This window comes from Lipotes vexillifer, unplaced genomic scaffold, assembly GCF_000442215.2.
Source record: "Lipotes vexillifer unplaced genomic scaffold, Lipotes_vexillifer_v1.1 scaffold691, whole genome shotgun sequence".
Classification (NCBI taxonomy): Eukaryota; Metazoa; Chordata; class Mammalia; order Artiodactyla; family Lipotidae; genus Lipotes; species Lipotes vexillifer.
The window spans coordinates 321863-347441 of NW_006788040.1; the positions used below are offsets into that span (position 1 = coordinate 321863).

At 51.0% G+C, this 25579-nt stretch overlaps 2 protein-coding genes across 3 annotated transcripts in view; both read left to right on the forward strand.

Moving 5' to 3' along the window:
• KIAA1671 (KIAA1671 ortholog) overlaps nucleotides 1–16402 on the forward strand; it is a 129262-nt gene extending 112860 nt beyond the window's left edge. Inside the window, exons 5-10 of the mRNA XM_007461209.1 lie at nucleotides 4211–4329; nucleotides 7763–8018; nucleotides 10902–11076; nucleotides 11839–11963; nucleotides 14002–14144; nucleotides 16324–16402. Coding sequence (XP_007461271.1) covers nucleotides 4211–4329; nucleotides 7763–8018; nucleotides 10902–11076; nucleotides 11839–11963; nucleotides 14002–14144; nucleotides 16324–16402 — 897 coding nt within the window. The remainder of the gene's footprint in view (nucleotides 1–4210; nucleotides 4330–7762; nucleotides 8019–10901; nucleotides 11077–11838; nucleotides 11964–14001; nucleotides 14145–16323) is intronic.
• An 8814-nt stretch (nucleotides 16403–25216) lies between these two features.
• CRYBB3 (crystallin beta B3) overlaps nucleotides 25217–25579 on the forward strand; it is a 7153-nt gene continuing 6790 nt past the window's right edge. For both annotated transcript variants that reach the window (XM_007461129.1, XM_007461130.1), the window contains exon 1: nucleotides 25217–25257. The gene's annotated coding sequence lies outside the window, so the exon portion shown is untranslated. The remainder of the gene's footprint in view (nucleotides 25258–25579) is intronic.

Genomic DNA, 25579 nt, shown 5'->3' on the forward strand with positions numbered 1-25579 from the left:
CCCACTAATGAAAGTCCTACAAGCCATCCTTATGGTGATTGGACTTGACCCTGGGGAGCTACTGAAGGGTTTTGAGCAGAGACCCTGCAGGCTTAGATTTCAGTTTTGGAAAGTGTAATGGGAAGAGAATATATGGGGCCGGCGGGGAGCAGAGATGAGGGAGGCAGGGAGACCCCAGAGCTGGCCAAAGTCTTCCTGATGGAGGCTTTGAAGGGCTTGGGGATTGATCCGACATGGGGATGAGCGTGACAGAGGAGTCAGGGATGCTGCTGTCCGGAATCCTGAGTCTGGCTTTAGGCAGTGGAGGGAGAAGACCTCCATCCCTACCTGCGGGGATTACAGATCCGTGAGCGTGAATCTTAAACCTCTGCGGGAGGACCCACAAGTGGGGATGCATGGAAGCCAATGTATTTTGCTGAGCACCATTTATTCCCCCCACACCCTGCTGCCCAGAGCCTTCCAAAGGAGGTCAGGAAACATTCCCCTGCCTCCTGCCCTGATTCCACCCTTAGCATCCTTCGGACTTGCCGTGCTGATTTCCAGAGGCCCCACCTGCAGATCCCTTCCTCCATCACTCAGCACCAAAAGATCCCCATCTCTTGGGGGTTTTGAGGACCCGAGAAGAATCACACTTTACCAGGAGTCCATCCCCCTGCCTGACTCTGGGGAGGGCCGTGAACTTGATTCTGATCGCATCAGCTCCTGTGTCCCGAGCACCTATATGCCAGGCACTGAGCTTAACGCGTTCCAGGGCTTATCTCCCTGAAGCCTCAAAACAACCCTTGTTTTTCCACTGAGGAAACTGAGGCTTGGATGGGCGGAGTCCCTTGGCCAGACCACCTGGCTGGGGCAGAGCAGAGACAGCAACCTCTCCCCCAGCAACCCTGAGCTGTAAGCTGTCCCTGAGCAGTCACCGTGCTGCCTTATGCTGAGCTTGGCACACCCGGGGCACAGACCTATCATGTACCTTGCAGCCGTCTGCAAGCTGCTGGGGACAAGGATGTCGAGTCCACCAGAGGCAGCCCCCCAGGCCCCGACCTCTGGCCTCCAAATCCGACCCATGTGGTGGGTTAAGTTAGGGAATGGCCGATTCTGTGACAACTTTGAAAGCAGTAAGCAGCTGGGAGCATGCTCAGATGACCACTTACATTCCTGGGTCCCAGGGGGAATTCTCTTAAGGGTACTGGGCATCTGACCATGTCAGGTGACCTTTCAAGGCAAAAACATCCAAGTTTCCCCACCTGGGGACTGGCTGAATCTCTCAGGCGTGCTAACAGCCACCCTCGCATGCTGCTGTGGACTTGCAGTTTGGGTGGACTGTTCCAAGGCTGCCTTGTATATGCTACCCCTCCACCCTGCGATTCTCTGCCTAGGGAGTTCTCCCGTGGGAGTCATCAGAGATGTGTCACTTCAGCCCCAATGATGTTCATCGTATGGTTGATTATAACGGTGAACAGCAACCTAAATGCCACGACACTTGGAGATCGATTAAAGGAGCAATGCTGTGTCCGGGTAGCAGAATATTCTTCAGCCGTTAACGATGATGCTCTAAATGAGTTAACCCAGATGAAATTCTGGGCAGGATTATGGCAGAATATGGTCACTAGGTGATGGGTGACTTTTAAATGTTATTTTTTGTGCGTTTCTGTAATTTTGACATGTTTTGCAACAAGCATTTGTGATTTTGGTAACGAGGAAAAGGAATCTACAGGCAGCGAAATGAGGGTGTGTGAGTGTGGTTGTTTACCAGGGTGACTGAAAGGTTTATCCTGATTCCCTGGGATCTTTGCACATACCTCGCCCATAGCATCCCCTCATGGGGTACGCAAGTGTCTCCAAAAGGTGAGAGAAAGAGAATGAGGAAGGAGATGGTCATTTATGGGGTGTTTCCTGAATGTCAGGTCCTGCCCTTGGAGCTATCATGTGGGTCTTCTCATTGGCATCGTGCCACGTCCCTGTGCCCCAGAGAGGGAGACAAAAGCCCTGAGGTCACACAGCAGAGCTTTCCCCCCCCCCCCCAGGCGCCTGCTCACTCTGCAGGACCACACACGTTTGCTCTGCTAAGGATGGCTCCGTAGAAGCTGTGAAGAGACGTGCTCCCCACTGGGAGGAAGATAAGCTACTGCAGGACAGTCTGCCCACCGCCACGAAACACCTACTGGGTGCCAGGCAGGCTCTGGGTGGGGAGCAAAGGTGATGGAGTGTCCGATCTTAAAGGCTGCCTCGTCTGAGTTACAGAATCTGTGTAGTGACCCCCACCCCTGGTTCCCAAGTGCCTAGCACATGGTAGGTGCTCAGTAGATGTCTGTTGCATAAATAACTTATATGTCAAACTTTACCTGGCACAAAAATGAGTCCAGAGTAGGCAGGGAGAGTGCAGGGGAAGGCAAGGTCACTGTGGGTTGTTGCAATGGCTTGGGGTGGGAGGGATGGATAGGAAGGGGGAAAGGTACAAGCAAAGCCACAGAGGCTGGAAGGTAAGGCTTGTGTGGGATGCAGTGAGTAGGTCTCGGTGGGTGGGATGGGGCGTCTGTTTGGGGCAGGGCTAGGAGATGGGACTGGACAGAAAACTTGGGGCTCAATTGCAAGGGGTGTTGGATCTCAGCAGGAGGACAGTAGGGAGCTGTGGGAGGTGTTTGAGCAGGAGATGCGTATGCTCCAGAGCACATTGCAGCAGAACATGCCTCCTGACCCCAGTGGAACACAAGGAGTGAGACGCTCCTGCTGGTGTTTCTGGAACTGGGGGCCGAGTTGTTCTCACCCCCTCGCCCCGTGACCCCCAACTCCCTCCATATTCCTCATCCACTGGCTCCAAGCCATCAAGAGGTGGTGACTGGGAACATCCTTCAAAGCTCAGAAGCCAAGGCCATTTTTTTAATTTAACATCTTTATTGGAGTATAACTGCTTTACAACGGTGTGTTAGTTTCTGCTTTATAACAAAGTGAATCAGTTATACATATACATATGTCCCCATATCTCCTCCCTCTTGCGTCTCCCTCCCTCCCACCCTCCCACCCTCCCTACCCCACCCCTCTAGGTGAACACAAAGCACTGAGCTTTTTTTTGAATTGCTGTTGTGCCAATGGCCACCCAAGGGGCTGGAGTTTTGTTTTTTTTTTTTTTTTTTTTGCGGTACGCGGGCCTCTCACTGTTGTGGCCTCTCCCGATGCGGAGCACAGGCTCCGGACGCGCAGGCTCAGCGGCCATGGCTCACGGGCCCCGCCGCTCCGCGGCATGTGGGATCTTCCCGGACCGGGGCACGAACCCGTGTCCCCTGCATCGGCAGGCGGACTCTCAACCACTGCGCCACCAGGGAAGCCCTGGAGTTTTGGTTTTGCCTTGAACATTCCAGCTGCTCCCCAATCAGTAACCGGGGACGGGCTTTTAATTTGCCGAGTGAACAAGTTAGGGAGGCCAGCACTTTGATTGAGATCTGTGGGCTTCCCAGCATGTGCCAGGTACCAGGTTAGGCCCTTTGGCCAGTGCTGTGGTTAGCAGGACCGTCTCCCTAGGGTCCAGGCTGAGGGCAGAGACCAGTCACCAAGCAGCTGGTGACAGAACCGGGGATCCGGGCTGCGTGGGGCACAGTGGTTGCCAGTTTGGACTTGCAGTCCAAGCCCCCTGCCCAAGTTTGAGTCCTACCTCATCATTTACTGGCTGTTTGATGGGGGGCATGTCACTTCACCTCTGTAAGCCTCAGTGTTCTCGTCTGTAAAATGGGGATTGTAATGAGCTCCACCTCATGGGATTGCCATGGGACTGCAGCTCAGCAAGGTGATATGCAGACAGCTTGATCAACACCGGGACAAGTTAAATGCTCCATGAAGACTGTGCTGGTGATGCTGATGGTGGAAGCATGGCGACCGTGAGAACCTGGTGGCGGGGGATGGACGGGGGAGCACCGTAACCAGACTGATAAGTCCTGGGAGCAGTGAAGATGGAGAGAAGTTTGGCCAGGGGTAGGGTGGTACCCACACAGGACGCAGGAGGGTGACCCCTTCGTCTCAGTTTGCCTGGCTTTGGCACCCGCCGTCCCGCATCCTGCGATGTCTTGGGCAAACCCGGATGGTAGGTCACCCTCATGCCCAGCACAGACGTTTGGACCCACTTCCGAGAGCGGTAGGGAGCTGAGGTGGGTTCGAGCAGGGGGCGATGCGGTGTGAGTTACCAGCATTTTCCCTGATGGAAACCTCTGGCTTGTCGTTGCAGGATCAGCTGAAGCAGTGTTTCTCCAGGCGGACCCCCGAGGCCAAGGACACTGACACCCTCGTGCAGGAAGCCGACAGCCAGTATGGGACATGGCTGCACCAGCACCAGAGCGGGGAGAGGTGGGGCGTGCGGTGCGGGGCCTCTGGGAGGGGGCAGGGTGGCCCATCTGCCTCCTGATTTCTCTGTTACTAAGTAGGACGTGTTTTGTCTGTAACTATAAGAGCAAACCATTTCTTTTTATAAAACAGTAATTTAGAATGTACAAAAAACTTATTTTAAAATGATATATGAAATGTCCAGAATAGGCAAATCCATAGAGACAGAAAGTAGATTTGTGGTTGCCAGGGGCTGGGGGGAGGGGGAGGGGAGTGACTGCTGAACAGGGGACCAGATTTCCTTCCGGGGAGATGAAGATGTTCTAGAACCAGAGAGCGGTGATAGTTGCACAACATTGTGAATGCACTACTGGTAAATTTCATGTTATGTGTGTTTCACTACCATAAAAAAAAATTACAAAGAAAATGAAAATCGCCTCTAATCCCAGCACACAGATATAGCCTTCATTAATGTTTTTTGTTGTCTTTCTAGACTTTTTTCTGTATGTATATTGTGTGTTTACAAATATAGGAGCATATTACAGATACTGCTTTATAAGCTATGTCAGTATTTAGTATCACCGCTGTTAGAGGCTTGTAGGGCCCCTCAGCTGTCAGCCTGGCTGGGAAGGAATATTATTATGACTGTGGCAGAAGCCTGAAGGTTACTGAGCATTGCCTGGATTCAGGAGGCAGGCAGGGCTGAATTCCAGCTTCATTCCAGCTGGCTGTGAGGTCCTGGGTAAATTAGTTATATTTACCAGATTTCACGCTCCTTCTCCATAGAAAGGGGATGACGCTCATAAAAAGAGCCAAGATGTGTTGAGCGGACAGGCCGAGCACTGTTGTAAGCACTGAAACATAACATTTAATCCTATCGCCCCATCTTGCAGAGGCAAAGACTGAGGCACATGGGCTTGTCAGCAGGGTAACCTGTGCAGCAGTTGGCATATTTCCCGGCACTTAGTAGGAGCTTGATACATTTCACCTGTTCATTGTTTTAAAAATGCAATTTTTCTTCTCTCCCTTGGGGGGGATCGAACACAGCAGCAGCTTCGTGGACACGGGGAGGTGGGCTTGCCGTGTTCTCAGCTCACACTTCCCACCGGCAGGCCACAGGATCGCACGGTGTTTTTTTTTTTTTTGCGATATGTGGGCCTCTCACTGTCGTGGCCTCTCCCTTTGCCGGACGCGCAAGCTCAGCGGCCATGGCTCCGCGGCATGTGGGATCCTAGCAGGGTAACCTGTGCAGCAGTTGGCATATTTCCCGGCACTTAGTAGGAGCTTGATACATTTCACCTGTTCATTGTTTTAAAAATGCAATTTTTCTTCTCTCCCTTGGGGGGGATCGAACACAGCAGCAGCTTCGTGGACACGGGGAGGTGGGCTTGCCGTGTTCTCAGCTCACACTTCCCACCGGCAGGCCACAGGATCGCACGGTTTTTTTTTTTTTTTTGCGATATGTGGGCCTCTCACTGTCGTGGCCTCTCCCTTTGCCGGATGCGCAAGCTCAGCGGCCATGGCCCACGGGCCCAGCCGCTCCGCGGCACGTCGCACGGTGTTTTGAAGTCAGGGAGACCTGGGTCGACCCCGGCATGGCCACCTACCAGCTGTGTCACTGTGTGACTCAGTTTCCTCGTCTGTGGGTTTCACGCCCAGGGATATGGTGTGTCCATGGCTGAGCTGGACTCAGACCCAGGTCTCCCATTCTCCTTCCCCTGCCCCCACCCGTCAGGAGCGGCCACACCCCTCTGCTGGTTTATGTCTCATAGCTGTCATTGGTACTAAAGCTGGGTGGAGGCTGATGGAATTGGAAGTGGGTAAGAAAAAGGGAAGCACAGGTTCCTTCCAGTACCCACGAAGGCTTTTTGTTTTCTTTCCTACCCTGTGATGCGTGTTAATCAGTGAGCGAGTCTGGAAGCCTGGGTGTCCCGGTTTTGCGGTCGCTGTGTGACCCTGGGAGGCCCCTTCTCCCTCTGGGACCTGGCGTCTCCCCTGTGTCCTGGGGTCGCCCCCTGCTGTCTCCAGGAGGCACTGCAGCTCCTCCTCCGGGAAAGGGCCCCGGAGCTGCTGTGCTCCCAGCCCTGAGCAGCGGCGCCACCTGCAGCCTCCTCAGTGGTATTTCCCTCATTTTTTGTGGATTTGCCTCAGTCGCACCCCACACCCAAACATCCTGCCTATTCCAAGGAATAAATTCTTCCCCGAGCTGACGAAAGCATGGCTGGGCTCCTGCAGTGAAACACCAGTACACCTGGGTTGCAGGTTCTGCCCAAGGGTGCAGCTCAGGGGTATTTCAGGGCAGACCCTCCTATCAGTGAGGTGGTGTCTGGTGTGCCCGTCCCCCCTTCCTTAGGGTTAGGCTTTCCTGTGCTCTTGGCTTTGGTGTCTTTTTAAGGGGGGAGCGGAGAGCCTCTTTAATTTAATGGTTTGATTTATTGACATATTTTCTATCTTGTGTGGTTCCAATTATCCAAGTGGTACTTGGAATACATTATGGGCAGAAATTCCAGGAAGAGGAGAGGGTCATGGACCTGGATTTGGGGTCAGGTCTGTCCCTTTGGGCAGGCTACTCCACGTCTCTGCGCCTCGGTTTCCTCATCTTGCGCGAGGTTAGTATTTAATTTGCTGAGGTTAATCCTGTCTCCTAGGGCTGTGGACGTTGCAGGATTATAGGGTAGTCACTGTAGGATTGTGAAGAGGGTGGAACGATACAATGTTTAGCACAGGGCCTGGCACGTAGTAAGCGCTCCGTAAATCTTTAGTGAGTGGGTGAGTGAGTGACTGAATGAGTGCATGAGTGAATGAATGGATGGATGAAACAATGCAGGAGATTCCCCCCCTCCTGCTCTCCCGCTGGTGACTGCCAGTGATTATTTGGTCTGCATCAGCGCTGTGCAACAGAAATACAACGCAAGCTGCAAACTCGAGACACGCATGCCGTTTTAGTGTTCCAGTAGCCACATCAGTAAAAGAGAAACAGGCAAAATTAATTTTAACAGTATGTTCTATTGAGCCCAATAGACCCGAAATACTGTCATGTAATCACTATAAAGTCATTAACGCGGTATTTGACGTTCATTTTTTTTTCACTCAAAGTGCTGGGAATCAGTGTGTACTGACTGCACTCAGGGCCCAGATCAGCCCTCACTCGCCGCATTGCAAGGGCCCAACGACCCACATGTGACCAGTGCCTCCTGTATTGGACGGCGCAGGGTTAGATGGTCTTGAACGGGACATTCTGCACCCATTCTGCAGCTGTTCAGGTGTTCTAGAGGCACCATGGACAGCACCTGGCTGGGCCCAGAGTGGTTCTCCTAACTGGGATGTTCTGTCTCTTGTTCCCTTTCATATAAAGCACACCCCACACCCTACCTTCTGCCACTTCCCTTCCTTGAAATTCAGGTCTCTGAAACAACCTGCCTGACCAGGCCTCCCTCCCTTCCTTCCATTCTCATAGCTTGGCCCCCGAGTCCCCATCCCCGGACAGCAGTGGCACGTCGGCTCAGAAGCAGCCCCCCAGCAGCCGCCTGTCTTCCCTGTCCTCCCAAACGGAGACCACCTCTGCTGGGGACCAGCACGACTGCTCCAAGGACCAGCAGAGCACCAGCGTGGACCGATCCAGCACGGACCTGGAATCCACTGACGGGATGGAGGGGCCGCCCCCAGCAGATGCCTGCCCCGCAAAGAGGGTGGACGACTTCTCCTTTATCCATGTAAGTCAGTCGTTGGGAGCATGTGCTGGAAACAGTCATTTCTTCTTAAAGGGACGGTCTAGCATCCCCCGATGAATTACCCCTTTCCCCGGTAGAATCTGTGTGCCAGGGCCCCCTGTGGTGGGTGCAGAGGGCACAGTCTGAGATGGGACTAAAGTCTACATGAGGCTTGTACCTGCCACACACCAGCTGTGTGTCTTGGGGCAACTGTCTTCACCTCTCTGAACCTCGGCTTCCTTATCCACCTGTAACCAGTACAGTGGGTTCCACAGCTGTGAATGCAATCACATGTGTACAGATTAAAACTGAGCTGAGCCCTCACCTGTTAGGCGAACAGGCCATCTGGCTTCTCACCCCTGGCGGGTGGGAGGTGTCTGCCTGAGGTGTGCAAATCTAGGCGTGCAGCCTGGACTTTGCTCAGACCGATTCTGCTGGGGGTTCTTACCAAGGTCTTGCCAAGTGGGACCATGTCCCTGGAGCCAGGGAATCCAAGCCTGTGTGTAAAGGGGAGCCTCTTCAGGCGTGGGCAGCCCTCAGAACTCAGCTCTTCTGGGGCCCACGGAGAGCCACCCCGCAGGATGCTAGCCACCCAAGTCCCACTGCCTCCTACCCAGCCCCTTCTAGACCTGCAGGGGTCAGGCAGGTTATCCTTTTCAATCCTTGAGACACAGGGGTCTTATTATTCTCCTTCCCTGACAATAGGGCTACCTGCCCACCCTCCTGAGGATGCAACATCTAAATGATGCAAAATCCAAAACGGACCCTGTCTCCTCAGTGAAGCCTCACATCCACACTCTTAGAGATGGCTGCACAGATGCCCCCAGAGAAGGACCATCACTGCTTTAGGTGTGGGGCTTCCTTTAGGGCCTCAAATGGGATTCTCCTTCCTAAATATGGTCAAGGTCTCTCTCTGGCATCTCTAAATAAGGGCAGAAATGAGGAAAGGCACACACTCGGTCTCCATTGGGGCACCCCACTATATAAACATGGACAGAGTGCAGGTTGTCAGGATTTAGTTAGGTGATTTATTCAGTTATTCATCCAACAAACATTTATTGAGCTCCAGCCATGGCCCAACCATTGCTCCCACTTACACGCCCATACGATGTCACCGTGCCATAGCATAATTCTCCTGATTTACTTTCTGGAACACTAAGCCCAAGAGGCAAAACCCCTGCCCCATTTTTATTTTATTTTATTTTTTTAACTTATCCTTTCATATAACCAGAGACAACACTACTTTTTTTGTTGTTTTGTTTTTAAACATTTTTTAAAAAAACTTTGGCCACACTGAGCAGCTTGCAGGATCTCAGTTCCCTGACTGGGATTGAACCTGGGCCATGGCAGTGAAAGCACCAAACCCTAACCACTAGACCACCAGGAACTCCCTCAGTTTTGCTGATTAGGGAACAGAAGTGACCACTGAGTGATTGAAATGCCAGTGTCCCTAAGCACAGGTCCAGCCAATTATTGAACACTGAGGTCTCCCACAGGCAGTGTTTGGAGGCTGAAAGGGGAGGCGAGGCACTAGGGAAGGAATCAGCTTCTGCACCAGCCTGAGGCTGCACGGGTGGCCCTGGGGAACGGGACCACGCCCCCTTCAGCAGCCCCTCCCACTTCCCCTGAGTCTGAGAAACCCGCTGTATTTAGTAGCGACCGGAGATATATGCTCTCCTCTTGAGGACGGCGGACCCTTTATGATTTCCATCTCTCCCCCACTTCCACCAGCCCCACACAAATCCCCTCACTGGACAGCATCGCAGCCAGTTTGGGAAACAGCTGTGCAGATATCAGGCCCCTCCTCCCTCCCCCAATGGGGTGTCTGTCACTTACCGACTTTGGGAAATGAGTCACTGAAATTAGCTCATCATCGCTAACTTAAAAGGCCCTGGGTGACAGAATTTCTCCAAAGTGGACCTGAGAGGAAGAATCCAACATTTCAGGCCAGGACCTGAGCTGGCCAGGAAGGGAGAGGCCCATTGTAGGAATAGCTCTCGGCTGCGAGCCTGAGTCAGGTGCTGCTGGAACCAGGACTTTCCATGCCTGGGCTCCCTGAATTCTCTCAACCACCCTGGCAAGGGGATACTATTATCATTCCGTTTTTACAAATAGGGATACCCAAGCTCAGAGAGGGTAAGTCCCCTGCTCTGAGGTCACACAGCTGGCATTCAAACTGAGCGGGATTTGAGGCCCAAGCTCCGAGCTCTTCACCACTATCTCCTTGGAGATCACTGAGCCAGAGGCTGCCCCACCTTCTTGCTGGGCCTACCCAGGTGGTCTGCCGCCAGCCCTCTCAGCACAAAAGGTGGTGATGTTGGAAACCATCACTGACCCTCCACCCGCCTCTGCTCAGAGTGTGATGCTCGAAAACAAATGCCTGGTACTTAGTAGGTTGCTCCACCGGCTCCCACCTGCACCCTGCGTTATTGTGGGTAGAGGAAGGACCATACTGAGAACCTCGCAGCTCATGGACCCTGTGTGGAATAAGGTTGTTGTAAGGATTTAGTTAGACGATGTGTTCAGTTACTCATTCAACAAACAAACAAACATGTACTGAGCTCCTGTTAGGTACTGCTGTAGCTTACCTGCTCAGATGATGTCACCAGGAGGGGAAAGCCATTTCCATTATGTGCCCACTGTGTTCCAGGCACTGTGTGGGGCACTCAAGGTTTATTTGATTCTTGGAATCAGCCTACATGCTATATTTCACAGAGAAAGTAGGCTTAGAGTGTTAGGTTCCTACTGAAATGCGGAAATGCTGGCCCGCGTACCACCTAAATTGCGCTGTGTATCGACGCAGCTATGCACACCTCCCTTGGGTGATGCCCCCATTTAATGTTTCCCATGCTTTGTTTCCCCTCTTCTTTCCTGCCACTCCCACAGCAAACTTCAGTCCTCGACTCAAGTGCCCTAAAGACCCGGGTGCAGCTCAGCAAGAGAAGCCGCCGCCGGGCTCCCATCTCCCACTCCCTCCGGCGCAGCCGAGTCAGCGAGTCGGAGAGCAGGTCTCCCTTGGAGGAGGAGGCCAACAGCACGTGGATGTTCAAGGACTCCACAGGTATGCCCCCTCTCCTCCACAGGTAGCACATTGGATAGCAGGAAGGATTTAGGTTAAACCCTGGAAGAGCTTTCTGACTTCGAAGGCTGTGGGATATTAGAACACAATGACATAGGAAACTGTGGTTTCTTATTACACCAAGCTTATTAGAAACTAGGTAAAACATTTTTTTGAGGATGATATGTTAATTGGGGCTCCACATGTTGCAAGGAACTGAGACAACTTAATAGGATTTCACTATTTATGCTGTTATCCTTATTAAATTTCACCCTTATCCTCTCTTCAGGTTTGTTTGCTGGTCTTTTTCTAGATTCTCAAGTTGAAAGATCAGTTAATTTATTGTCAGTCTTTCGGGGTTTCTAATAAATTATTTAAGGCTATGCATTTTCCTCTGAGGACTTCTTTGGCCGCATTCCATGTCAAACCTTGAGCTGAATCCTAAAGAACAGATAGGAATTAGCCAGGGAAGGGTATTCCAGATGGAAATATCAACAGGATCAAAGGGGCAGAGGTGTGGAAAGAACATTCCGTGGGTGTGGCAAGGGCAGGGGCGGGTCGTCTCTCTAAGCGGCTCAGTGTTTCCCAAGCCAGAAATAGCAGGAATCAAGCTAGAAAGGCAGGGCCAGTTCGTGGAGAGTTGTGATTCCTTGCTAAGGAGTTAGACTTGATCTGTAGATGGAGAGCCATGGAAGAGTTTTAAGGAGAAGGAAAATCTCAGAATGGAGGCTGCCAGTGACTTCAGTACGCTTTTCCTTGCAACAGAGGAGAAATCCCCCAGGAAGGAAGAGTCAGATGAAGAGGAAAAGACACCCAGAGCTGAGAGGACGCCCATCAGCCGACCCCAGAGGATGCCCGTGTTTCCAGGCATGGACCCGGCAGCGCTGAAGGTACCAGACTTCATGCCCAGAGCTATGCTTACCTGTGGCAGCAAAACAGACAGGCCCATGTTTCTCACCCTCCTCCCTCCTTCCTTCCCTCTCTCCTTCCTTGCATCCCTCCCTTCCTCCCTTCCTGTCTTCCTCCCTCTCTGTCTAATTTTTGAAATAGTTGAAGATTCATGAGAAGTTGCAAAACTAGTATGAGAGACTTCCCGTGTACCCCTCCTCACCCAGCTTCCCCCAGTGCTAAAGCATCCCATGGCCATGGTACGTTATCAAGACCAGGACATCGGCCTTGGCCCGGTGCTATGAGCAATACTACTGATTTATTTGGATTTCTCCAGTAATCCTGTGTTTCTGAATCTCCACTTTCTTTCTCTAGCCCCCACACCTGCTGCTCAGTTTAGTCTTCCAGCTAAGCCTCCATGTGCTCATCTGTAAAGGGGGTTAAAAGTCCACCTTAGGCATCAGGCCCAGTGCTGGATGTCTGGGAAACAGGAGTGAACTAGCCCAGGCTTCTGTTCTTGAGGAATCTGGTGTGCTAGGGGTGGGAGGCACATAAAATGATTATTTTGATTCCAGACAGTGTGAGAAGTCAGCATTGGAGCCACATTAATCTGTCTTAAATAGCACCGCAATCCCAGTTGGACTGTGGAATCCTGAGGGCAGGGCTGGGCTGTCTTCCCACGCTCAGCTCCACTGCGCATCTCACAGGTCCTGGGAGGCAGCGGTACTTAATGCAAGCGAGAGAGGGGCCTCTTTTATCCCCAGGCACCATGTGCTTGCAAACTCGCTTTATGTCCCCAGCAACCCTAAAAAAGGTAGCTCTTTACTCCCATTTTACTGAAGAAGAAATCAAGACAAAGAAGCCTAGGTTGTTTGTGGAATTTCTCAACCCCACACTCCGTGTGGCCAGGGAGCCTCCTGTTAGGGGCTGTGAACGTGCCACTCCTTCAGTAGATGGCAGCTTTGCTTTTCATGTCATTTCTGGCAAGAATAAAAAGTTGATAAACAGCGGATGCATACTTGCCCCTGTAATTCATTTTACAGGCCTTCAAAACGTAAATGTCTTGCAGCAACTGTCCTGGGCCAGAGGTTTTCTGACTTCTTTTTTGAAGCATTGGAACAAAGCCTGCCTTACAGGGCAGCCTAACACAGGGGGACAGAGAAAGGCCCTGCTTACAGGAGGGAGCAGAGGCCCTAGGGAGGCTGCCAGGCTTTTTCTTGAAAGAGCCCTGGAGTTGGAATTGGGCAGACCTAGGACGAATCCTAGTTGAAAACCATGTGACTTTGGGCCAACTGCTCAGCCTTTGACCTTTAGGCTACTCCTCTATAAAACAGAGAAAGCCAGCCTCCACCCTGGAAACGTGTGTCATATAACTTACACCTGGTGGAGTCCAGACGCTGAATGCCCAGCACACAGAAGCTGCCAGGCCGACGATGGTGATGACCGCTATTGCTGGGGGCTCTGCCAGCATTGACTTGGAGACAGATGCCACCTGCCACCATCGTACCCCCCCAGCCCCCAAAGGAATTCTGGGCACACCATTGCAAGTCATCCCATTCCCTGTGTGCCCTCCAAAAATGGTGGGAATCCACCCCGCCTTTTCCCTGTGCAAATCTGATGGTCAGAAACCTCACTTATTCATATTCACAGGAGCAAAGAGCTTAAAAGAGCTAGACTTCAGCTGTAAGATGCATCTCTTGTCTCCATCTCGGGGTTCTCAGGAAACTAAAGGAGATGGAGTGTGCTGTGACGAGGACACCACACATGGTGGCTTTTCAGCCAGAGACAATGTGGTTGTGTGGACTTTTCATGGTTCTTTGATCCCAGTGGTCAGGGTGGCCTCTTGGACTACAAGCCTGACCTCTGATTTTTCTTGGCCTCCATGGTCAGGCAGCATCTCCCCCACCCCTGAGTCTGCTGCCTGGGTCCGTTCAGATGCTGGGAGCCCTGCTGTCGCCATGCAGTGACAGTGCCGTAGGATGGGACCCTTCCCCAGACCAAGGGCGGGTTACAGACTCCACCCCTGTCTTCTCTTCCCAGGCTCAGCTGCACAAGAGGCCAGAGATGGACAGTCCCAGCGATACCCCCAGCTGGGCCCCCCAGCCCAAGACCCCCAAGTCCCCCTTCCAGCCTGGGGTGCTGGGCAGTCGCGTGCTGCCCTCCAGCGTGGAGGAGGACGAAAGGTGAGAGTGTTGCGAACACATAAGAGCTAGGGATTATTCATGATACTGTTATTGTTGTATAAGAGCTATGGTAGAGCAGGGGTTGGCCGACTATAGCCCACAGGTCAAATTCGGCCCACCGTCTGTGTTTGTAAATAAAGTTTTATTGGCACGCAGCCATCATTTAAGGATTGTCTGTGGCTGCTTTCCTGATGCAACTGCAGACCTGACACGTTGGCACAGACACCCTATAACCTTCAAAGTCAAAAATACTTACTATCTGACCCCGGTGATAGAGGAAGGCAGAAGAGTTCAGAACCCAGACTTGAGGAGGAAGGGTGTGGAAAAGGCTTCCAAGAGGAGGGGACGCCCGATCTGGGTCACGACAGACAAAAGAGGTGGCCAAAGTCACAGCACATGCAAAGGTCCAGAGGCCTGGTAGAACTGGGTGCCGTAGGCTGTGCATGTTATTGAAGCACAGAGTGGGCCATGGGAAGCAGGAAAGCAAGAGGATGAGAGAGAGAGAGAGAGACAGGCTGAGGCAGAGATGGCACCTGTCTTGCTCTGCGGATGCCAGAATTGCTCTGGAGTCAGCTGAGGGCACCAGTGTTTCTCCAGGGCTGGAGGGACCCCCATACCAGGAGGCCTGGTTTTGAGCCTCCACCATTAGGCAAGCCTTGCTTGGGGTACTCAGACCCCTGTCTGCCCAGGGGACCTCTCCTTCCTCGCAGACCCCCAGCCCACCCCCAAGCCGGGTCAGCAATGTCCCTGAGCCCTCCAGGACTGTGGAGTCAGGAGCTTTCTCTGAGATCAAGAGAAGTAAGGTCTTGTGTGTACGTGTGTTTGATTATAAAAGTAGTACATGCTCACCTTAGAAATTGTAGAAAATATAAAATGAATATAAAGCAGGAAAGAAAATCACCCATGATGTGATACCCCGCCACCCCGCCAGAAGACCACCATAGTGACGTTTGGGCCTTTCTCCTTCCATTCTTTTTAACTCTAGTCGAGGTTACAACATAAAATATACATAGCTTCTTTTCCGGTTACATGTTTCATGTGACGATTCTCCCATAGCCATCAAAGTCTTCATAAGTATGATTTCTTTTTCTTTAAAAGACTTTCAGATGTTTTTGTTTGACTTCATTGTTTTTGTTAAAATGATGTGTTCTCATTACAAGCCATTCTGAGAAACAGAGAAAAATACGTAAAGAAGAAAGTAAAAAATAGGACACTCGAAAATGTTATCAATTCGGTTGGTGATGACTCAAGTGTATTCACTTTGAGAAAATTCATTGAGCTGTGTGCTTATGATCTGAGTGATTTCTGGATGTGTGTTCTTCAATTTTTAAAAAAAGTTAAAACAAATCGTACCTCCCCCAAATAATTATTGTTATTATTCGGTAAACATAAGATCGATCTATCTATCTATCTATCTGTGTCTTACAGGCATTGTTTTAGTCAGGGTTCTCCAAAGAAACATAACAATAGTATGTATACACAGGGAGGGAGAGAGAAGGATTTATTTTAAGGAATTGTTTTTCATGATTGTGGATGCTGACAAGTCCAAATTCTGCAGGGTAGACAGTCAGGTTGCAGACCTGGCGAGGAGCTGGTGTTGCAGTTCAAGTCCCAAAGGCAGTATCTTGGCAGAATTCCCTCTTCTTCTGGGGAGGTTGGTCTTTTTCAATTAAGGCCTTCGACTGATTGGATGAGGCCCTCCCATGTTATGGAGGGTGATCTGCTTTATTCAGAGACAACTGGTTAAAATGTTAATCTCGTCTAAAAAATAAAATAAAATACCTTCACAGAAATAGCTAGTATAATGTTTGACCAAACAGCTGGGCACTGTGGCCTAGCCAAGTTGACACACAGAATTAACCCTTATGGGCATGTACCTGGGTAGAGAGATGGAAGGATGGATGGATATTTGGGTGGCAAATGGATGGATGGAAATAATTTTATGTAAGCATGACTTTCTGCTGCAGATTATTTCACAGAGTGGATGTACCTTGATTTAGCTTACATTCTTCATCTTGGAGCACTTTGGTTAATTCCTGTTTCAATCGTGTCGACATGGGCATCTTTGCTGCCTGCGAGTGTGGCTCAGCCCCCACCCACACGGCGGCAGGAGAATTGGGTCCCTCAGGGAGTCCTCGGTCAGGCTCACACTTGACTCCCACTGCCTTTGTGGTTTCAGATCGGAAGGGCCCTCTCCCCAGTGGCTTAAGGAGCTGAAATCCAAGAAGAGGCAAAGCTTGTATGAAAATCAAGCTTGAGCAGGTATGAGGGGCTCTGGAGGGGAGACCTGGACAGAGTCTGCAATCTGAGGAGCAGGGAACTTGGGCCGGAAGGCAAAGGCTCAGAGACTTGGGATGCTGCACCCTGGAAAAGAGAAGGGAAAACGTGGTTGAGGGTGTTCTGGGTTCCCGTAAAGAGGGTGGCAATGATCTGCTTCTTCTTAGGGAAAAAAAACACAGTTGGACGGCCTGGGGTGGGTGGAAAGGGCATGGACTCTGGTCTCACGCCCTTGGCCAGCCCTTCTCACTGCATCTCAGGCCCCCTTTATAGATTGAACGGTCAGGACAGCCTAATCTGAAATGTCCCCAATTTCTACATTCCTATACAACCTGTATAATTAAACTTTAATTTGAAAAAAAAAAAAGAAATTAAAAAATCGAACGATTAGATATGCCCTGGTGTGGGCCCCAAATGATTTAACTTCTTGAACTTAGTTTGCCCATCTGTAAAATGGGGTAGCAGCGCCCGTGTTGCTGAGCGGTCCAGAGGGCTCCCTGAGGATGGACCGGAAGTCCCTGGGGGAGGAACACATGGCTCTTTCTCCGTCAGAGCCAGCTCTGCTCTGAGCAGCACAGGAGACCCGCCACCCCTTCTCCACAAACCTGAAATCCAGAAAGCTCGCAAAACGAAGCACCTCCGTCCCTTATTTAGTGACAAAACCTGACCTGCATGGATAAAATACTATTTAGACTCTGTTTTCCCCATTTTATATGAATATCCATACATAATACTGCAAGCATATTATGTGCTTAATTATGGGGGTGTTGCATAATGTACGTATGTATTATATGTTACATAATATTTACATATAAGCATATATATGTCGTATATATGTATCTAACAAACTCAAAATTTCTAAGTTCCCCAATAAATCTATGCTCTAGGATTTCAGATAAGGGATCAGAGCCTGTATTTATTTGGTGCTCAGTGCTATACCCACGATATCTCAGTTAAGCTTCCGGCCATCCATTTGAGGACACCACCGATGCTGGCACTCTGACCTGACCCTAAATTTCACGTTCATTCCAGCATATCCAGCCGCCCGCCACCTTCCCCATCCCACCCCTCAAAAAAAAAAAAAAAAAAAAAAAAGAAAGAAACAACAACATCCATAAAAATAAAAAAAAAAAAAAAAAAAAAAAGTCATCTTTCCTGGCCTGTAGCTTGTGGGGTAGCCGTCTTGGGGAGCACCAGAAAAGTGTTTAGGGCTCGATGATGGGGAGAAATGACGTCTCTTGTTCCCCCTGCTGACACCAGGACTGTCCCTTCCTCTCCGGACAGGGGGCACTGCCACGTCTAATGAACAAGCCTTAACTGTCAGTACCCGAAGACGAGGTCCCGCTGCTGCCGTTGCCTCCTGCACACACCTGGGCCCTTCCGGTCGGTCGGTCTGTCGGTCGGGTGGAGAAGGCTGCCCAATGCCCCCCCTCACCACAGGCTCTGCCGGGACGGATGGGGCAGGAAAGCTCACCCTCCACGAGCACATGCTCCGTCTCCCCGGACAGCACTTCAGGCTGGGAAAGAAGCCAGGCGGCCCAGAAATGTCCATGCTGGTGGTTTGGTTTGGTTTTGTTTAATGGAAAAATGTGCATTTCTACCCATTTTAAACCCCTGCAGCAGCTCCAGGAACATGGATGTAAGGCTGGACCGTCTCCCCTGGGTTCTGAGTCGTGAAAGCGCCTCTTCCCCCCGACCCCCACCCAGGGCTGGTCTTTTTTCGGAAGGACATTTCCAAGGAAGATGAAACCATACATTTCCTGCTGTAACTGTGGTCCCAGCAGTACCACCGCCGGGTTGGGGGCTTTGATCGCTCCTTTGGCGAATTCCTTCTCCCTCTCGAAGAATCAGCAGTTCTGATCTTTAAACACACCCGCCCTCATTCTTTCAAGTGTATTTATCCTCCCAGTGGGGCTGTGTGCAGAGCTTGCCTGTTCCATTGTACATCACGTTTTGTTTGCTTTAGAAGGCGATAAAGCAATAATCCAGCCAACTTTCTTTGAAATTTGATATGTATATGTTTTTATGTTAAAGAACAGCAGGAGAGGTGTGTGAATAGTTTGCTTGAAGTATCCAGTCATCTCAGGTTATCTTATCCCTACCCCAAGCTTTTTAAAAATTCGAATTGTCACCCTGGTGTACATTTTCCTGGTTCCTATTCATTCGCCCTCTGACTTCTGTAGGGTGACCTTTGTCCCTTGGCCTCAAGGTTCAAAAAACTGCAGCCCAAATGGCAGTGCCTTTCCCTCCCAAACATCAGACCCACCCGAGAGGCTTTTTCTCCAAAGTCCCTTTCTGAACACAACCTGAGCTGCTGGCATAAAAGATCTATTCCCAGTTGGTCTCAGGACAAACGATGAATGAGGGGTCCTTTTTGTTTCTTCTCACCTCTTCTTTCTACCCAACCTCCCCCCAATTCTACCTGACCAGGTGCTTTTTCTAGGTCCAAATGCAGGAAGGGAGGGTCTTGCTGAAAGCCCTTCTCTGGAGGGGAGTCCCCCCGACCCCCAGCCCAGGAACTCTGGACAGACTTGCTAGACGCTAGGTAACCAAGTGTAGGCTTGCCTTGCCTCTTTTTCTTCTCGGCAACTCTAAGCTCATTCCCAGGAATCTCCAAGACCTCTGGGGTCTCCAGTCATGGCTACTCTGTCCTTTCTTTGGGAAATCCTCCACACCCGCCTCCTCCACCTCTTGAGCCCAAGGCCCCAGCAGTCATCCCAGGGATAGCCGGCCCACCGCCATGTCTGGAGTTGCCATAAACTTTGTGCCAACCTTGCCCGGGAGACGCCCATGTGTGAGAGAGATGCTTGGGCAGTTCACAGGGCAGCCTGTGATTGCTGAGGGGCACTGGGGCTGAGCTTCTTAGTGGATCTTTGCTCAGCAATGGACTTCCCAAGAGGTGAAAGTCTCTCCTAATAAATCCATTCGTTGCAGATGGTGTCGAAACCTGCCTCCCTTCTCCCTGGCCACCCCTCCTTCAGTCTCTGTTTTGTCTCCTCAGCGCTTCCTCCCTTATCTCCCTTTACCACCACTCCCCTCTCTTGGGTATGGCAGGATGGAGACCAATCCTGTCTCTGCAGGTTAAGACAAACCCCGGGGCCGAGAGGGGCAGTGGTTCAGCACCATGGACAGTGACCGAGGTGGGGGTGAGAGGCCCTCCCTCCCTGAGTCCTGTTGGCTGAGCTTTGGCTACTGGATGGGCGGCTGTTGGAGCCCGTCACCCGGGCAACCTTGTGCATCTGGAAACCTCATGCATGTGTGTCTGGAGATTTGGTCCTGCTTGATCATAGCTTGTATTCTCTTCATACCCTGAGTTTGTGGTCAGTCTGCTCTCTGGCCATTTGGGGACTTAATCCTTTCAGGAACCTGCTTCAGTTGATTTTTCTTTCTTACTCTTCAGAGATCCAGTTCATGTTTTATTTCAGTTTTGCGGTAGTGTCCAGGTCAGTAGGTCCTCTAGACACTCCTAGTGTGCTTTGACCCTGATGTCTTTTCTCGCCTGCTGTCTTTCTTTGCCTTTCTCAAGATGGGAAGGCCCCTTGGTACCATCTTAGGCAGTAGGAAGCCACTTGCTCTGTTCGGTCAGTATAGTGATGCTCACCATGCAAAACTCTCAGTTTTGAATTAGTCATGTTTCATCCCATGTATACCCAACAGGAAAGAAAAACACTTGAAAACAAGATTGACCTGGAGGTCTTCTACCTAACCTCCCACACCTGGATCGGAAATAAAAATCCATTTACTTCCTCGGTGATGAGGACATACAAAGTCCACCCCAGCAGCCTCATCACTTCACCGCTGAGCAGACAGTCACGGTGGGCCAGGAGCGGCCTACTCAGTGCAGGCTCCCGTAAGCCCTGGCTCCTGCTGTGATCAGTACAATGAAGTTCGCAGCAACCGATGCTTAGAGCCTTTGCAGATAGCCTGGCAGACGGCTTGTTTATTTCTCCTCTTTCTAAACCAGATGAGCTCTTGGGGGCTAAGCAAGGGGTTGTATGATAGTTTCTTGAGTTTGCCTGGAGCCGCCTTTGGAAATCGGTCTCCTTTTAAACTAACTTAATATGCCTTAATCATCTGTATGCAATCAGGTCGCCCGCCCTCGTCCAGGTCTCCTCGCCTGGGCCTTTGGCTTTCTGTAAATGAGAGTTTTATACAGAAAGCATCAAAAATAAGATGGATGGATAGGTGATTTTTTAAGTTATACTCTCTCTCTCTCTCTCTCACTCTCTCTCTCCCCCTCCATCCCCCCACACCCTCTTTGCACATCAGCATTCTGAGAGCTGGTCTTTCGATAAGTCCATATCTTTTTCCCCTCCAGTCCATCCCCTTCTTCGTGGTCTCTTGCCTAATGTAACAGAAGCCTTTGGCCTGTGAAATTCCATGGTGAGGCCTCAAAAATCAGTGTTGTGGAGAATCTCTCGGTACCACCAGAGAAACTCCAGTGGAGGGGAAGCCTCACTAAACCCCAGTGGAGTTTAGAACGTTGGGGGCTTTGAGTGATGCTGCCCTGACGGCCTCACGTTGTCTGGGGTTCGGGGAAAGGACAATCAGATGGGGAGGTTTTGCAGGGGACGAGCAAAGTCATGTGCTTTCAGACAAATGTGACTTCCCTTGTGCTTCCCAGGAAGAAGTGAGGCCAACTCTAGGTATCGGAATAGAGGTGAGCCTGAGGTCTTCAACCTTAGAGGCTGTGCAGGGGATTTGGAAAAACCTTAGGCATGACCTCCCTGAAGGAGACCTCAGCTGCTCCCACCTGGTGCTGACAGCTGCCTTGTCCATTTACATTTTTCATCACGGTACCCCCCAGACTGCCCCAGGAGCTAGGCGTCGTTACAAAGCTGAAAACCCACAGATGTGTCATTGGATCACCTCCAAAACAAAATGCTTGCTTAAAGGTGACGTGGGCCTGCGTGGAAGACAGCGTCCCACCCAAGGAGAGGACTCTCAAGCCAGCCGCTCCCTCTCTCCTCCTCCATCCCTGTGGTCCCTCCCACACAGCCCTGTCCCTTGATACAGGAAGCTAGATGACTTTGTTGTCTTTGTGTAAACTGGCATTTCAGGGTGAGGTCTGCAGGGAGGTGGGAGAAAAACTCTATCCACCGGGAATTGCGCCCCCTCCAATTTATGCCGTGGCGAGTCACTACAGTGATGGAGAATCCTTCTATAACCTCCGACTGTGCCTTTCCTCCTCCAACACGTGATAAAACGGGAAAGCAAAAAAAAAGCCCCATGGCATCGTGATTCCATGGAGTAGGAGGGAGCCACTTAAGGGAGAGGGGACCTGCCCCCCATCTGGAAGGGGGTCCACCTTGGGCCCCACCCCCTTAGGGAGTGATGGATCTGAGCCCTGTGCTGAGAAGCTGCCAGGAGTTACCCTGTTGGAATTCTGGGCAAGTCGAGGGTCTGGAAACATAGAACCGCGTAGAAAACGGGTAGGCATGAATGCGCTGAGTCTTGGTCTGTATCTCCTTTGGCCCCCGTCACCCCTCTAGAGAGTTCTTTCTTTTGTCTAGGTTGGTTCCTGCAGGGAGGGGGCCAGAAAGCCAGGTTCCTGGAAAGTCAGCCTGAGATTTCCAGCAAGGTAACCTCTCAGCCGCTCACTGCTGACCTCCCAGAATCTCCTCAAACGGTCACCCTCACACCTGGCACCACACCATCTCCTCCCATGAATCAGCCTGGCACTGTTTTAACAATCTCCGGTGGCATCACACCTGCTAAAAAAAAAACAACGTGATGCCGTTGTCTAAAGAATGAGCTCATTCCACATAGCCTTATAGATCCTGTAAATACGGGGCTCACAAAAGTCATCTGTTGCGTTACTGAAGATATTTTGTACTGTGTCGTTCCCTAAATCGTACCAACGTCCTACAAGTCCTGCACTTCCCAGATGGTTATGAGCCCCAAAATGCTTTGCAAGATGGAGGGGGGAGTGGAAATATATACACGTACGCTATGTATTTTCCTAACCTTTCTTCTGGGTCCCTTCCTCTGACATTTGAGTCACGATCGAGAAGGAACTCGAGTCCTGTGTGCGAGAACGTTGAAGCGTCCTGCCAGTTGTGTCCTTGCAGTTGCCTTACGAATTCACAGGCTCCGGGAGTTCTGAACAGAAGGTGGTCGACCGGCACTTTATCCAGTCCCAGAAATGATCTCTAATCGTGTGACTGAGAATTCATCTAGAGAAACCTATATTTTTAACATCAAAACAAACGGGGCTTCCCGGACCTCACGGAGTATTGGATGTCCACCAGTGCTTTTCTATTTTGTAACTGTAAAGAGGTTTCATACGCACAGCAGAGCAGTTGGGAATCTGGTCGACTGCCCTAAAACAAAATGACCTTTGCATGTACAAAGACGTTGCATTCAGACTCTGGAAACAGCAAATAAAGCTTTGACGCGAGCTGCACTGGAGACGTCAGCGTGTCGGTGTGTGAATGAATGGACTCCCCCATGCATGCATGCCTGTCCCCAGCTGAGTCAGTCTCTCCGCTGTGCCGAGCTGGGGGCCAGACGGAGGGAGGGCGCAGCAGGGGTCCTGGGAAAGGGGGCCGAAGCAGGATCTCCGTTCGACGTGGGGTTGGGTCCTCATTCTGCCTCCTCCTGGCGGTGGGGTATCTCTGAACCCCCATGGTTCTCCAGAATGGGGGTGGTGACAGCGATAGTAGTGGGCAAAAGTTAAAGGCAGTGGCTCTCAGCTGGGTGGATTGTGTGCCCCGCACGACATCTGGCAATGACAGGAGATGTTGTTTTAGTTATCACAAGGAGGGAAGGGAGATGCTACTGGCATCTAGTGGGTGGAGGCCAGGGATGCTGCTTAGCATTGTACACTGTGCAGGACAGCCGTCACACCCCATCGCACAGAATGATCCGGCCCTAGATGGCAGTAGGGCCAGGACTGAGAACTCTAGGTTGAAGAAATGTGGCCCAGGAAATCTGGGCACATAGTAGGTCTTCAGGATCCTAAAGGAACTGATGGGGGTTGGGGAGTCAGGCCTGATAGGCTGTCGCACCTCTGTCTTCCCCCCTTAAATCCCCAGCAGGTGGCGGCTGCATCCCAGGTTAAGGGGTTGAGACCAACTCTGCTTTCCATGGGCACCAGAAGGAAGCAGCCTCTTGGTTTGAACTGTCAACAGTAGGCAGGATCCTCAGTGATTAAAAGCTAGAAGGTAGCGCCGTGCTGAGTGTTTTGCTTTCGTGATCTCTCAATGGCTCGAGGAGAGAGAAGCTTCTCCATTTACAGATGAAGAGGCTGTGATTCTGACCTTCATTCGCTCACCCAAGGTCACACAAGTCCACCTGTTTCCAGAGCCCAGGTGTCACCCACACCTCCAGGGATGCAAGGAGGTTGGGTTTTATGCTGACTTGAGAATGTTAACTAAAAACAAACAACAGCAAAAGAAAACCCTCTTGGTTAACAATTTACCCCTTTGCCCTCATTATTTTATTCATTCAGCAATCATTAAATACAGGTTCCCCTCCACTATCCGAAAGCAGAGCGTTCCTCTGAAACCTTTCCTAAGCTGCAGTGGCATAAATTGAAGCAGCAATTACCTGAGGACACATCTTGCTCACAGATGCACAGAAGAAGTGGAGATAAAGCACAGATGCTCTCAGACACAGTTCAAAGCTCCGGCCGCTTGATGCTGAGATACTGAGTGTGGTTCCCACGGAAGGCACTTGGTGGCGCCACTCGCTGCTTGGGGCTCACCTCGCCACTGTCATGGCTCGTCATAAAATGAACACTGAACGTGATTTTTGCTTTTCACCCTTTTTTTGTAAAAGCAGAAATTCTCTGGATTTCTTTCCGTTAAAAAAACAGGTACTAATGTAGGTCTTTCATAAAAGCAAAGTAGCTTAAGGCAAACTTTCGAAAAGCCAGGAAATTCTAGTAGCTATCACAGGCAAAATTATACTTTGTTAAGCACACACACAAAATGCATGGATCTTTTTTTTTTTTTTTTTTTGGTATTAAATAAAGGGACTGTTTATGATCATCTTTATTTCTATTTAGGCTAAGAGCTGGGCCCTGGAGGAGGCCACCCCCTTCTCCTCTCTGCTGTGTGACCCTGGGTGAGTGACTCCACATCTCTGATCTGTTTCCCCCTCTATAAAGTGGAGATCATAATTCCTCCCCTAAAGAGGGCTGCGTGAGGATTGAACATACTGCTCATGAAGCTGGCCCAGTGCCGTGCACATAGTAGGTCTTGAATAAATGGTCACTGTTATTTGTCAACGTATAATGAAATGTGTAACGAAAATGAATCTTTGTATAGCGAATCTTCTGTATAACGAAAATGAATCTTTGTTGGGTCTGTTACCACGTCTCGTGGGAATGTTTGGGTGGATTTACACGCAACTTGGAGGGTATGTTCAGGGTGATCTGACTTAAAATTTAGGCCACATGACACATGGGAAAATTGAGAGATTCTGGGACCCCTCACTTTAAGACCTGGAGCCATTCCAAGGATGTCATGCACCTCAATAGGAAGATGGTGGAGCTGAGAAACCAAAGGAAGGAAGTTGAAGACACTGAGATCTTTACACCCCGATGCCCCCTGCCTGGTGCTGCCGGGCTTCCCACAAAGCTGATGCGGTTCGTCTGCCCCCAGGAAGTCATCAGAGGCCACGGCTGAGGACACAGAGGCATGGGGGCCTCCCTGGGCCTGCTATTGGGGTGAAGTGGCCCGCACAGAATCAGGTGGACAGGGCGCTGCCCTCAGCAAGCCAGGATGTGCTGGGCTGTCAGAAAACGCCCATAAATAGGACGGTCCCTGCAGAAGCAGACGGAGTGCAGACGGCATCGGCCCCTCTGTTCTTCTCAAGGCGACTGCAACAAGTTCATTCTGGGTATGCGGGGAGAGAGAGGCAGGCCCGGACCTTGGTGGTCTCCCGGGGGCGTGCATAGCTGGCCCCCTGCACCAACCGGGGATCCACGTGAGGGCTGGAGCCGAGAGGGAGGACGCAGGACAGCGACCAAGCCAGCTGGTGTCTGAGGGGGTGCGCGGGGTCGAGCCCTTGGCTGTGAGCTTAGGGCAGGGGACCTAAAAAGACTGAGCACCGCTGAGGAAGGGGAATGGGCAAACTGGGGGCCTGCCACATCTGCTGAGAATCCTCTGTGAGCTGGACCTCCATGAGCTGGACCAGGCCCTGTTTCCTGC